Here is a 14,429-nt window from a genome sequence, read left to right as displayed (position 1 = left end):
GGAATTTAAAAGCCGAAGCGCTGCGGAGGGAGATTTCTTTTCTACCTGTGTTTGTGTGCAAACCTACTTTAGAATCCCCCTGCTACTTTTTAATTATCTCACCATAGATGGTTGTCTGCTGCGCAGACCTGATGTGTGCTTTCCTTTTTGGCTGTACAAAATCTGCTGCAAACAGTGCTGCATCCCATTGTGTCTGAGCACACACACACGCACATGTGCTTGTAGCTGTGTTTTGACTCGCTCCTTGGACTGTCTAGACTAGAGATAGGGCAAGACAAGGCTGTGTAGTGGCCCAGCTCCTCTCTCAGTACTTTTTTTTCTTATTTTCCAACCTGGCCCATTTCTGCTGTTTCAGGCTAGTGAGTGAATGAACAAGCAGGCCCCGGGCCCAGATTGAACTGTGCGGTAATCCTTCCCAAAGCTCCGCCAGCTCACTGATTGCCTTCATTTTTCAGTGTCACCAGCAGGAAAGCCAGGGCAGTGTACCCATGTGAGGCTGAGCACGACTCTGAGCTCTCCTTCCACGTCGGCGACATATTCAACGGTGGTAAGTGTTATCGCCTACACCAGTCGCTCACTCAGAACCAGCCCTGGCATATTGGATTTGGAGGAAAACCGAACAGCCAATCTGATCTTCAATTGAACCGAGAGATGAGACAAGGAGGGGGGAGAACAGGGAGGGCTGCACAGGAGACACAGATTTGGTCTGTGGTGTCTCTGAGTCGAAGCTCAACTGAGCTTTAATCACTCATAGAGGAAATGAGGATTTTTCGAGTCCCTATTTTTTATATTTTTGTGAGAACCCTCCTTTATGAGACACAGATAGTATAAAGTGTATATACTGAATTATGTACAAGCAAACCTGCTTGTGGAGATGCTTTTGATATGACCTAAGAATTTATTGGTTGTTGTGATCACGTAGCTTTACATTTTTGCACTGTTTGAAATGGGTGCAACTGTATTTTAGTGTTGGTGTGAGGAGTACATGCCATTCAAAACATGATTACAGTAACAACACTTAATTTATTAGAAAGTGGATTTATAAGTATTAAGAAAATAATAATATTTTAAAAGTCAGATTAAACCATCCTCTGTTTTATTTTTCTCACGTTTTAAATAACTATCTTGTTGAAGTTGTTTCTTTTGGATTTTAACATAAATCTCCAGTGATCCTGTTAAGAAAGTTTGGGCACATTCTGTACAGCTTTGTTTACTATCTGTGTGTCCTTCAGCACTTAATCTGGCTTCAAAGGAGGCGACTGACATTGTTACATAAATGTTACGTGCCGAGGTTTTAATCAACTAAACATCTACTTGCTGTGTCTTCAAAACCCTTGACATTTTGCTGCACTTCTATTTCTAAATGTATTTGTGGTCTTAAGTCAGCTGGAGCATAGCAGATGTGCAGAAGGTCAAGAGGTCTGACTCTTTACCAAGTCTGTGTATATGTGTGAAGACAAAGTTGACATATATTGATGTTTCCTAACCCTTAAAATTAGCAGAACATATCTGCATTTCTTATTTGCTTATAATTTATTCTCTTCGATTCTTCGATTCTTAGCCACCTTAGAGACCTAAAGTTTTTTGTTGTTGTTCCATTATACTATACAATATATAACAGTTCAAAAGTGGATAGTGGATGCAAACAGCCCTTTAACAACAGTCCTTGCACTGGAAGACAGGTCCCAGGGGCGGAGACATGGGGTGGCTTTGGCAATGAAAGCCTGAAGTCTTGACCCCCCTCTAGCCAACCCACGCAGTCAGTGGTGGTGAAGGGGGGGGGCTACATTCACACTAAAAAGAACTGGAGTTATGTCCAGTTTGTTTTATCTTTCCAGCAGAAAGTTTTTGCAGAACTTTTCTCTGTGTTCCACGTTTCCATATTTTGAACACATTTTAGCATTATTTTAAAAGCATGAGTACGATTGAAATTGTTCTCATCCTATGAGTTTTATTGTAGTTTTTCAGTCACGCGACTGCTAAACACGTGACATTAACTTATCTGACATTTTGGACGTGTCACAATGTACGGTCAAGTAAACAAGGCCCCAGTCACACAGATCTAGAGATCAGTCCATGACCATCTGGCAACCGACGATTGTGAGTGGAAAATGTGTGTTGCCTCCACTTCCTTGCGATTGTGTTAGTTGCTAACAGATTGCTGTGGTGGCTGGTGGCTTGCATGGAACATGCCCAGCTTATCTGCAACTACTTTCTGCTTTTATTTTGGAGGCAACATTTTCTGTTTCCAGTTTGTATTGCACTTTTTCCAAGTTTTACTGCGACTTTGCTAGTAGTTACCTACCTTAGCCTACCAAGCACACTAAGGGCAACAATCTGCTAGAGACTAACACGATCACAAGCAGGTTTTTGGTGCAACACCTTCCTTGCAATTGATTCCATCAAGTGTTGGTAAACAGCTGCCAGAAACCACTTGTGAACTGGTTAGAGGTTCAGTGTGTCTTTTATATATATAATACACATTCAAGCTTCGTCTTCCGTCATACAGCTTCAACTCTCCCTGGTGTCTTCTCCTGAAAAATGAAGAAATAAGCCCAGAATCTTAGTTTCTTCCTCTTGTGCAGAAACATCAGGACCAGCTCATCATCACTTAATGTCAGCTTAATTTTTTTCACGGTGCATTTTTTAAAAACTAATTTTCTGGAAAAAATGCAAGATGTTTAAAGTGTATATGTTACACAGCAAGTCTGCATCTGGAAAATTTTGAATTTCTTGTCACTTTTTTCCAATGCGCTCAGTTTGAAATGGTGCTATGATTTAAAAATGAATGTCATGTTGTTTTTTACAAGAGCTGACATGAGGGATTGGGTCCATAACCTCATCAGGAAAATGCTCACTCAAGTCACAGAGTAAGAGACCTGAGAGGCATGTTTTCATGGACTTTTATTTAGCTGGGCTTTTTTTTTTTCTAGCCGCAGCTGTCGCCCCCTGCTGGTCGTTCAACTCATCGGTCCCCAACCTTTTTTGCGCCACGGACCGGTTCATGTCTGACAATATTTTCACAGCCCGGCCTTTAAGGTGTCACGGATAAATACAACAAAATAGAACCAGTACTGTTACCAAAAAACAGAAGATTTATTCATAACACATGGGAAAAGACACAGGGAAACCAAATTAATGATAAAAATGATTAAAAAATAACACTAAAAACCCCGAAAACCATGAATTTCATACCTGAGCCTCAACTCTCGCTGCCCAGTACCAAACGACTCACGGTCCGTGGCCCGGGGATTGGGGACCGCTGGTTTAACAAACATAGATTTAAAGCTCCTCTGCATTTGCTTCCCTTTTCACAACTAACTGTTACACCACTCATTATGCACTTCATTTAATGCCACCACAACTCAACAGATAAAACGTATATGGTGAGGTGACGTCAGATACTAGATGTCACAGAGATCGCAACAATTGTCTTTGAAATTCCCATTCTGTTCAGGAAAAAGTGAGATATTAGTTTCTATTTCAATTTAGCAAGCCTTCTAAAAGCGGGCTGTTTTGCTTTGAGGTTTGGAAATGACTTAACTTGTCTATACCCATATGAAAGGTTTTTTTGTTTTTTAAGTTCTTATTTCTTTCAGTTTTGAGTAAAATGACTAAACTGAAAGGGCCGAAAGAAAACAAAATGACCACTGGATTTAAAGTAAATTTGTATGGTCTTTTTTGCAGCCTGGGATTTGCTTTCTGACATATCTGTCCTGCTAACAGGGTCACAGTGTAACTGAATAATCGCTGTATCCTCCTTTAAACCTCTGCCCTCCACACTCTCTTAACAGTGTACTCACTGGAGGCCCAGTGTCCTCTGTCTCTCTCCCACCCTCATCCCCTCCCATGCTGTTGTTCCCCCCCGTCAGTGACACTGTGTCCTCTCTTGCAGTGACCCAGTCGAGGGAGCCGGGCTGGCTGGAGGGGGAGCTGGAGGGGAAGAGGGGCCTCATCCCTGAAAACTATGTGGAGATGCTGTAGAACCAAAAGGAAATATTTATGGACATTTCATCACGTTCGCCGAGGGAAGTATGGGAAGATGCACGTGCCTCGATAGCCTCGTTCAATCGAAGCCCTGAATTTTCTCAATCAGTAATGACAACACCATATGATGTTATTGGTGCATTTTTGTTTGTTTGTTTGTTGCTGGCAAGTAGACTTTACAATGCATTTGCAAGCATGTTTATGTGTTTGTTCATTTTAGCCAAGTGTTCACCTGATTTTTGACAATTGTAATTGCAAAATGGGATTGCACTTCCAGTGCTCTGCTGTATATGAAGATGCTGTAGCCTCTATCCAAGGAACTTAGCAGAACCAGAGGAGAAGCGTCTCTCTAAGCGCCCTCTGCCCTGTTATACATGGTATCCATGAGCTCAAAGTCAAAGGGTGATCTTCAGAAACCACAAAGTAGAATGACAGCACTCAAAACCACTGTAACATTGACCCCCTCACAACCCGCCACAGCCCTTGACATTGATCCACGCAAATTTGTTTGAGATACCCTTTGTGCCTTCACAGTCAAAGCACCCGGTGTAAACATGCGTACGGGTATGTATGAAAACGATCGGGCGAACTTTTCATTTATACGCTTTTGCGATGTTCTGTTCTTTTGAGAATAGCTAGACATGCAAAAGGAGGCACACTGCTGATGTAATTGTATTTTGTGTAATTGGCGCATTGATTGCACGTTTTGTTTTGTTCTTCTTTTTTTTTCTCATTTTAATTTACAGTGCCGTATCGTTGCTGCCGAACTTTTTCAGAAACGCCTCTTAGCCACCCGATGGAACCTGTTGGGTTAAACACTAACACCTGACAATCAGCCGCAGTCGATTTCAGCAGGTGATCGAAACCAAGTGTTTTTCTTCTCAAATCCTCCGTCTGGTTTGTTGTTTTTCGAGTTCAACGTTACTCAGGTTCTTCAGAGCAAAGGAATGAGACACTCCCAGAAAGTCTGAATTTTGACTTTTATTAGTTCTTTATTAACTTATCGGAAATGTGTGTTTTATTGTGAGCGAGACCACGAAATGCAGTACTTTGAAATATTTGTACCGTTTCGCATCCATCGAGTGTACAAAGCCCTAAAGAGTTACAACCAAGTATATTTACTGCGCTAAGTAATGGATGGGTTTTTTTAGGTTGTCATTTAGATTTGGTTTTAGCATGTGCGCACACCATAATACATTTTATCCTTCAGCTGTTCAGCGAAACACTTTCATTTGTCTGAGAGCTTTGGTTCAGCTGATTGTTTGTGTTTGCAGCTGAGGTTACAATAATTTAAGACAATGATTTATGACGTTTGTAAAGGTTCTTGGCTTTTCTCTCTCTCTTTTTTAAAATTTACCTTTGGGTAACTTCTTGATCAATGTTAAACAAATAAAGATATCTATTTTTGTTCTTTCACTGCATTGCATATTCTTGTCATGAAAAAATACGATAAATGATTTATTTAATTTTTTTTTTTTTTTTTACAAATTAAGGTCTTTAACAGTTTCTTTAATTATTGGACTAATCTCACAACAGCCTATTAAACGACACACATTTCATGGCCGTATTGTGCCGACTGAGAGTTATAACGAAAGTTTGCCGTTTAGATCTTTGTCTGGGAAATGTGCAGCTTTATTAATGTGGAACGTGTGTGGTTTTTTTTGCTGATTCATCCATTGTGTCACTGAAAAGGCTCCCAGTTTCCCACAGAGTCTAAGAATAAAATGATGAAATGCGGATTCATCCTGCAGCCACTTCACATACACTGAACCCTGTGGTGTAATGTAATCCTTCCTCTTTATATTGACCTGTGCTGGGCCCCTCCGACTAAAAGCTACTTCCAAAAAAACTTTCCATAAAGGGATTAAAAATAGATGTTAATCTTTTATGGAGGAAAAACACACTAATCCACCCTCCTCACCACTCCCTGATCCATTAACATCTCAGCCTCACGCATGTTAATTCTTAGACTACATCTGTGTAATTAACACACCAAATGGCCTCCAGACCCAGAGCTTCGGCCTCTGTTACATAATCACCATCAGTGCACCCCCTGCTACACTCAGGCCTCCAGTGAACGGGCTGATGCGCTGTTTAGCAGCGTAAACACATGCAGGCTTTGTCCATTTAAAGAAAGGTTTTTAGTGGTTTTAGTGGGTGACACATGTCCACCAGCCCCCCTGAAGCAACTGTAACATTAACATTATGAAATGAGGCATAGCTAATGAGATGGGCACAATAATCCCTCAACTACCACTACCGCCACCACCACTGCCACCCACTCCTATGGCTCTTCATCATCTTCCCTCCAGCAGAATACTGCTGAATCATAGACGTGCGCCCTGCCTGCCTCTCACACTCTTTGGACTGTCAGTCAGAAAGCATGCCATGCTGCAACGATCTGCCTACCTATCTCTCTCTCAGTAGTATTTAGGCTCATCTCTGCTCCCTGCTGCCTCAGCCAGTGATTCACTGAGGCTCTAGTAGTTTCAAAATCAATTAAGCTCCATTCATTTATTAGTTCTCGTCATTGTGTGAAATTGTTGAATAGGAACAGCGTTGGGCTTTTCATATTTGAGGCTTGTTGAGCTGCCCTCCACTGCCACTTAAGATTGAGGTCAGCCTACCTGTGCATGCATTATTCATTAGTGTGCATCAGACTGGGGTGATGTATACATCAGTGTCACCATGTCGACTTACTTGATGTGTGTGAGTAAAAAAATCCAGATAGATGTGTTCATTTCTCACATCCCAGCCCCCCACCGGCTGTGTGCCAGCTGTCCTCTACCTCCCATGACGCAGTGTCCTTCAGCCCCCAAAAAACACACACACACACACACCGTGCCGTGACTCAGCCCAGATCAAAGCAGCGCAGCAGTTTACCTACAACCGTGAGAAAATGGCACAACTGCCTTAATACTTTCCTGTGTCTCCATCACGCTTCACACTCGTAGACTCGGTGTATTACCGGGGCTGAAAACTGAGTGGGAATTTGGAGGAAAGTGAATTTCAAACATAAAGGAAAGAGTGTGTTTTCGTGTGTGTGCGGAAAGGGGGTGGGGGGGGGGGGTGGGGGACTCCTCAGCTGAGAAAGTGGGCCACAGAAGCCGCCATGTGTGCGGGTGCAGCCGTGAAATCAGCCTGATCCAATAGATTCTGTTTATCTGGCACGACTACAAGTGAAAGCAATTGGAAATCTGGGGGAGATTTGGAGAGGGCTGTGGATTCACAGAGAGAGAGCGGGAGAAGGAGGAAAATGAGCAAAAAAAAAAAAAAAGTAATACTGTCTGCTCTACAGTCTGGCAAAGCAGGCGTGTTTTCAGATCAGCCTTTAACAAGGTTAATGGTGATTTTTCTCCACAGGCGTCGTTTTACTGTAAAAGGCTCACGCTTGCCCGCTGCCTTTTTGTCATTATTCACTCTTCCCTCTTTCTGTTTCTCTTCATCTCCTCTCCTAGTACCTGCTGATGCTTCTCTCTGTTTTGTTTTCTTTACCTTATTAATATCACCGCCCACCAAATGCAGCTGTTTCAAATACATCCATCAACTCTTATAGTTTGGGGCAGGGGTATCAAATACGAGACCCAGGGGGGCAGAATCGGTCCGGCACAGACCTTTTCCTCCTAATAAAGATCTTCCCCTTGGTCATTTTTCATTTTTTCTTCTTGTTGGTCCAGAGTAAAAATGTAGTTTAATCACAGGACAGGCAACTACAAGCTAGAGCTTTTTATGTTATGTTGCACATTTATTTACTTACAATTTCAGTTCAACTATATATTAACAGAAAGAGTGAATTTCAATGGTCCGGCCCACTTAAGATCAAAGTGGGCTATATGCATCCCATGATGTAAACGAGTTTTCTAGCTTCTTCTCATTGGTACAGATTTCATCGCACACGCCTTTAAAACACACACACGCACACAGTTGCACACAACCCATAAATTACAACAAATGCTTCAATTTAATGTTTTTTTTATTAGAATCTTGCAATAGTTTGCAAACACAAGTATGGCAATATCTGCATCAAGATATACAGTAGTAACTGCTTTCAAAGATGTTTTATTGGTTTATAGTGAGGGTTGTCTACTGTATGTTTGCTGAGAATTATTATACAAAGCATCTGAGTAAAAAAGTCAATTTTCAAATTGGAAAAAGAAAGAAACTAAAAAAACAGGAAAAAAAATGTTGTATATATTTATAAGAAAATGCACTGCCATGGCTGTGGAGATATGGCTTAGTCTCTCTACACCCGAATCATTATTGTGAACAGAGAATGGTGATGATGGGACTCCACGTACAGTGACTCCACCAAAGTGTACTGTGACACTGCAGTTAGAAAGAAAAAAAAAAACCAGACAAATATCCCGAGTTATCCCGAGCCGACAGGGAGGGAGTTCATTTAGGACAGCTTTGAAGATAGAGCCGCTCCCCCAAGTACGGGGGTAAGGGTTGATTTTATTGTTTGCAGTGGGCGGTGATTGATGACCATTAAGTAAACAATACATTAATCTTGCTCCTCCGAAGCATTGCCTCGACACTTGGGGGAAACACACTTACAGTCCCTTTTAGCGGAGAGTTAGGAGATGAGATGTTTTGATACCGCTCTCAGTCGGCTGTTTTAGAATTCAATTCCCCCAAAATTTACCAGACTGACTGTAGACACTCTCACATCAGCCACAATGCAACTCCACCACTGATGGCGCCAAAGCCCTTCAACAAATGCCTCCACACGTTGATCCGGGCAGTTATTTTGAATTTGAATGCTCACTGGGACATTAAACCTCCATAAGTGTTTAAAACGAATTGCAGAATCTGCCCCTAAATAACATTTTAAAAAGGTTTTACCTCTAAAAATGATGCTTCTACCGTGACCTTTGCCGTTGTGCGAGTGCCAGGTCTGTCTCCTCTCCTATTATGCCAGCAGTGGCTCATATTCAAACACTGTGGTCTTGAGCCCCGCCTGACGGCGCCTCAAACGACACCATTCCCTGCTATTTCCTCTTGTTTCCAGTCTTTATGTTCAGCCTAAGCAGATTTCTGATTTCAACACTGGAGTGACGCTCATCTTCTTATCTAACTCTCTGCAAGCAAGCGAACAAGTGCGTGTCCCACTAAACTATATCCAAAAGTATTTATCTAAAAAATAGCCAGCTCATATATCTGGAGGACGATAAAGGAGATGGAGCTTGATAACAACATCATCTTTGCATTTTTTGATACTTTTAATTTGAAGGTCCAGAAGAAGAAAAAAAGGGGGGGGGGGTCATAATTGAAATTGGCTGGATGGTCGGGTAAACCGCAGCTTCTCTCAGTGTGTGCACAAAGCCAAAAATAATGTTCTGTCACATAGCCGCAGTTTCAATAGTTTGTGACTTCTTGATTTTTATTGTGGTGCTCATCAACAATTACCGCCACGGATTAGGAAATCATTTCAACAGCAACAAGGATCCATCACTTCATACATCTCGTTACAAAATAAATCCTTTTTTAAATCGTGGTTTGTTTGTTTTTTCTCTATGAGTCGGGGAACAACAATGCAAAAAGTAAAAAACAGAAAAAAGATGCAGAATCAAATAATTTTACTTAATAAGAAGATAATAAATGTTCTCTCTCTAACATTCAGGTAGTAAGTTCCATAAGTCTCTCACGATGTATGATACATTCATTTCTCTGTTTGGCCCTTTGCCTGGTGCCAACCCCTTTCTTGAAATTCTCCTCTGTGATCCGACACACAGGACATGGCGAGTGGGAAACACACATTAATTTTTTTTTGTTTGTTTGTTTTTGTCATTTTTTTTCTCGAATATTCCAACAAGATGGTTAAAGTAGAAATGTTTTATACTACACTCAACATAAGGACTTGCTGTATTATTTACAATATATACTGTAAAACTGTAAATCAGGTGAGATAAAAAGGCACAAGTTTCCCTTTTTTTCTTTTTAAATACAATGTAAACATCTCATCAAAAAGCATGCAATAACATTTCATTTTACAAAAAGGATATCGTTTTTAGACAAAGTACTTAAATATTGTTTTCCAGCAAAATATAATTCTCTCAAAAATACTTTCCCATTCATCCTATGAACCTTTAGACAGTTTATTTTTTAAAATTTTGAATTCTTGAAAAGAAAAAAGAAAAAAAAAGACAAGAAGCAAAATAAAGAAACAGTGACAGATCAGCGTAAGGGCACGGCAAAGATGAATCGGGTACTGCATGATAATGACTGCGCAGGAGAAATTATTATAAAGTTTATGGCAAAACACAAGAATCCTAGCCTTCATGAGCGAACCGGGCCCACACACACACCAACCTCTTTGTGAATTACTGAAAAAGGATTCGGATTTGGGAATGACAAAAAGTTCAAATACCCTGCTTTGCTTTCCTCTCCCCCAAAAATACAGTATCGAATGACAGTCGTGATCCCAACAATGCCAACCTCCAAGCAGTTATGTAAATAAGTAAGTAAAATCACCTTGACTGATTTTACTTACTATCTTTTTACACCAACGTCCAAGCAATTAATGACGTAAGTAAGTAACAGCCCTTTTCCACTAGTACCTACTCAACTCGACTGACTCAAATTTGGTTGTTTTCCATTACAATCGAGTACCAAATACAGTACAGTAAGTCCCATGACACAAACACAACACAACAATGGAGGATGAGCTACCTGCTGCTCGGTCTAGTTCTTTTTGTCAAACTCGAGGACCACAGTGTTGTTTGTTTGTGTAGCCATTTTTCTCCTTGCTGAGTTTCAAAAATTTTGGTGAAGGAGTCGCTGTCATGACTTGTGGAATGACGCCACTGGCTAGGCAATCAGTGCCATATGGCCTGTTGATGTAACATTTTCGGTTAGCCTCAGAACAACCGCCGAGAAGGTACTAAAAAAAGAACCTGGTAGCAGGTACTACCACCTACTCGAAAACCCTTAAAAACCGGGTCAAGTCAAGCTGAGTAGGTACAAGTGCAAAAGGGCTATAAGTAAGTAAAGTTACTTACCTACTTACTCTGTTATGCCAACTTCAAAGCAAATAACAACACAGACGAGACCTCAGTTGAGCACGAGGCCACAAATACAGCACGCGGCCACCCTGATGTGGTAATGATGTCGTCTCTAACTTTAGGCCGGGGTGACCATGCAGAACGTTTTGCTCCCCTCCCCCACCCCGCATTATCACAGTTGCTTATCGAAACAGAGAATTCCTACGAGCTGCACTGACGCCTCATTTCACATTGTATCTTCTCTGTGCAAAAAAATCTAAATGTGGAAATAGGATAATCCTATAACATTAATGCATAATACCCACGCCGAAAGAGCAGATCATCTATGCACATGCTTGCCAGGAGGAAAAAACAAAACAAAAAAAAACGCACACGCACTCCATACACACATGTAAATACACACTTACAGGGCACGAAAAAAAGAATAGTAATATTCACACACCAACCCCCCCCCCCCCCCCCCCCCCCACCCTCCCCTTGCACACACGCGCACTCTTTTTCTTCCCCAGCGACTCTGTCGTTTTTCAGTAGCATCATAGTAGTGTTCCACAACCACCCGGAAACCAGTGGGGTGTGAGACGAGCTAATGGTCCAGATGACTGGGCCTCGCCATGCTTTTAAAATAGTAGCACTTGGCCCGAAGATAGGAAAAAAAAAAAAAGGAAATAAGCAAAGTGAGGGAAAAGTGATCATACCAACACATCTTCATCAAGCTCTCGTCGTCGTGTACCTTAAAAACATCTTCTGTACAACAGCTGAATAGAGTGTGTTTTTAAGAAGTTAATACCTGTACACATCTGCCTGGGGTTTGATACGTTAGCTGTTTTTACTGTAAGCACTGCAAAGAGTTAACGCTCCGTCTTGGATTATATCGACTTTACAGAGTATGCGTGTTTGAACTGCGAGCCCACGTGGCGTACTGCATGGACTGTTCTACCAAGTTACTGTACATGTTATGTTTTGCCTGGCTTTTGTAGAAACGAAGCACCTTAAATGTAAAACGACTGGCTTGTCAAAAACTTAAAACCTTTGCAACACACGTTTCTTTAAAAAAAATGCTTTTTATTCTTTCTGGGAAGAGTAGATAAGTGTCGGTTCACAAAGGGCTGGTTTCGCTTCATTGTGAGTAAAAACAGACATTTGGACAGCTGCTCTGGAGATAACACAAATAACAGCAATTACTATGGATGCACCTCAGTCAAATCCATTACCAGCGGACTGTACTGAAATTGTTTCCGTAAATGCATTATGTTTTTCCATCCCGCCGCGCTCCTGACCATTTCTGCACAAAGGTAAGAAGTCTCTCGTCAATATTGTCTTTAATTCTACACCACCATGCCTCTAAAATAGTGACTTTATGACATGGGAGCATCACGTGCAAAGCTTTCTTTTACGCGAGAGAGAGACGTTTGTGTTTCAAAACAGCTTTAGCTTTGGACTTTTGCATATTAGTTTTGATTGTTTGACTACACATTTTAACTTTGAAAAAGAAAAATCAGCATGTAAATGTCAGCGATGGCTTATATGATACCGATTTTAAAATTGAACCTTGTTAAATTTGATGCGACTATTCAGCTTATGATGATCCTTGTATAGCCCTTGGAATATATTCAAATAGACCTTTGTCTATTAAGTCTAGATTTTCTGTGCCTCCTCATTAATGTCCTTTTTTTTTTGCCCTGCAGTCTCGTCACTACACTGCAAAGCAAATGTAAATATTGGCATAATTTTTTTTCATAGTGCTATTATCTGTGAAAGACTGCATAAGCCAGAGTTAATATTTGCAACAAAACCTTTTCTCTAGATTTGTAAGTAAGGGAGTCCCATTTCTAGTGCATGTGGAGTGCACCTGTGCATTTTGTGTGAAGGCATGTGGACAGTTAAGTGTGTCGATTTCCCTCTACGTGTGTTTCTGTGTGTGTGTAGTGAATGTATCTAGTGCGCCCTAAGAAATGTATGGCTTTATCTCCATAGAAAATACTGTTATCGTCTTTGGGGCAGGGGGACATTGGTGTACTTCGGGATGCTTTGTCACATTTGTCACAAGTCCTTCTCGGTGTGTCACGCTCGGCTTCTCAAACTATCCGCAGCTCTAAACCGCTCGTGGTGACTGCAGGGTCAAAACCTTCTCCCCCAAACTTTCTCTTTTTTTCTTTTTTTTTTCTAAATCTTTCCATCCAGTACGAGGACGCTGGCATACTGAGCGACACGGTGCGGGCCAGCAGGACGGGCCTTCCCAGCACATTTCTTCTCTTCCCTGAACTTTTCTCGCTCCTCTTTTTCGAGTTCTTAATGCCGCTTCTGTCCCATCTGTGTAAAGAGTCACTTCTTGTGGAAGTAGATCGTGTGAGTGAGGCCTGACTCCACCTTTGGTATCTGGTCACTGATGATCTCCACCAACATTTCGGGGAATTCCACCTTCAGGGCCTGGGACTCACGAAAGGTGTAGAAACAGAAGTCCAACAAGTTCCCCACCAACTGGACACCACAGAGAGAAAAATATGATTATTAGAAACATAACTGGGTTTTTTCCACTTTATTTTCTAAATTCTAAATTATTTCCTACTTACCAACGTTGTGCAAAAGTCTTAAGCCACCCCTAATTTCTTTATATTTAGCTAGAAAAACGATTCCACTTTTCTGAGTTTGGAATTCCATACATTTTGACAAGATTCCCAACACCACTGGCTCTAATGCAGTCCAAAACTATGGCTGGGCCCATTCTCTTAACTTTCTCTATATATACTGATGACTTTAACCATAAATGTCATATTTGGATTCATCTCTTCATCAGACGTGCTGAAAGTGTAATCTGTTTCCTTTCATTGAGAATGGCTTCATGACAGCGCCTAAGGATACACCTCAAACTGGTTCATCTCTTGTGTTTTACACTTGAATTATTCACAGGTACACTCATTTTCAGTCCGCTTCTTGTACCGACTGAAAATGAGTGAAAAAGCAGCCAATAAAGGAAGTTCAGAAAGCCTGGAGAACAATTGCTTAAGACCACTTTAAAAAATTGCAAGAAAGTCTGACTCCTTGGAAGCAAAATATAAAGACGCAATACTTTCACACAGTACTGTACATGTATATTTTTTAACTGTGTGTAAACTGCAACTGAATTTCACTGATTGTCTTTACCACTTGGGGGCACCACTGATTTTTGTCTGGGCAGCCCTTCTTTAAAAGAAGGGTCATCTGCCCAGCACTAACCCCATTCACTCAGTCATTAGGGTCGTTGAATCTCTATGCCTGCTCTCTCTTGCTAACGCTCACCTCCAGAGGCTGTGCCTACACTGTCATTCTCCCACGCACTTGTTGACACATGCATTTAAAAAAAACAAAAAAAACCTCATTTTGCACATTTGCTATGGTGACCAGTGTGAACTTCAATAAACTGCAAGCTGATATCGATCCCCTTTTGTTCCATTCACCAAT

General features: G+C 41.2%; 2 protein-coding genes across 4 annotated transcripts in view; one reads left to right on the top strand and one right to left on the bottom strand.

Moving 5' to 3' along the window:
• Positions 1-5,403, top strand: part of arhgap10 (Rho GTPase activating protein 10) — a 52,658-nt gene extending 47,255 nt beyond the window's left edge. Inside the window, exons 22-23 of one of the 2 annotated variants that reach the window (XM_085459005.1) lie at positions 456-547; positions 3,896-5,403. In XM_085459005.1, the coding sequence (XP_085315131.1) occupies positions 456-547; positions 3,896-3,984 (181 nt within the window). In that variant the 3' untranslated portion in view covers positions 3,985-5,403. The remainder of the gene's footprint in view (positions 1-455; positions 548-3,895) is intronic. The other variant, XM_085459006.1, reaches the window with a different exon arrangement.
• A 4,146-nt stretch (positions 5,404-9,549) lies between these two features.
• nr3c2 (nuclear receptor subfamily 3, group C, member 2) overlaps positions 9,550-14,429 on the bottom strand; it is a 91,528-nt gene continuing 86,648 nt past the window's right edge. For both annotated transcript variants that reach the window (XM_085459003.1, XM_085459004.1), the window contains one exon: positions 9,550-13,469. In XM_085459003.1, coding sequence (XP_085315129.1) covers positions 13,314-13,469 — 156 coding nt within the window. In that variant the 3' untranslated portion in view covers positions 9,550-13,313. The remainder of the gene's footprint in view (positions 13,470-14,429) is intronic.

The sequence above is a fragment of the Copadichromis virginalis genome, linkage group LG6, assembly GCF_057382275.1.
Source record: "Copadichromis virginalis isolate Kocher_CV1m ecotype Utaka linkage group LG6, C_Virginalis_male_GT1.1, whole genome shotgun sequence".
Lineage (NCBI taxonomy): Eukaryota > Metazoa > Chordata > Actinopteri > Cichliformes > Cichlidae > Copadichromis > Copadichromis virginalis.
Note: the sequence above shows the minus strand (reverse complement) of the source record. Positions and strands in the feature narration are given on the sequence as shown.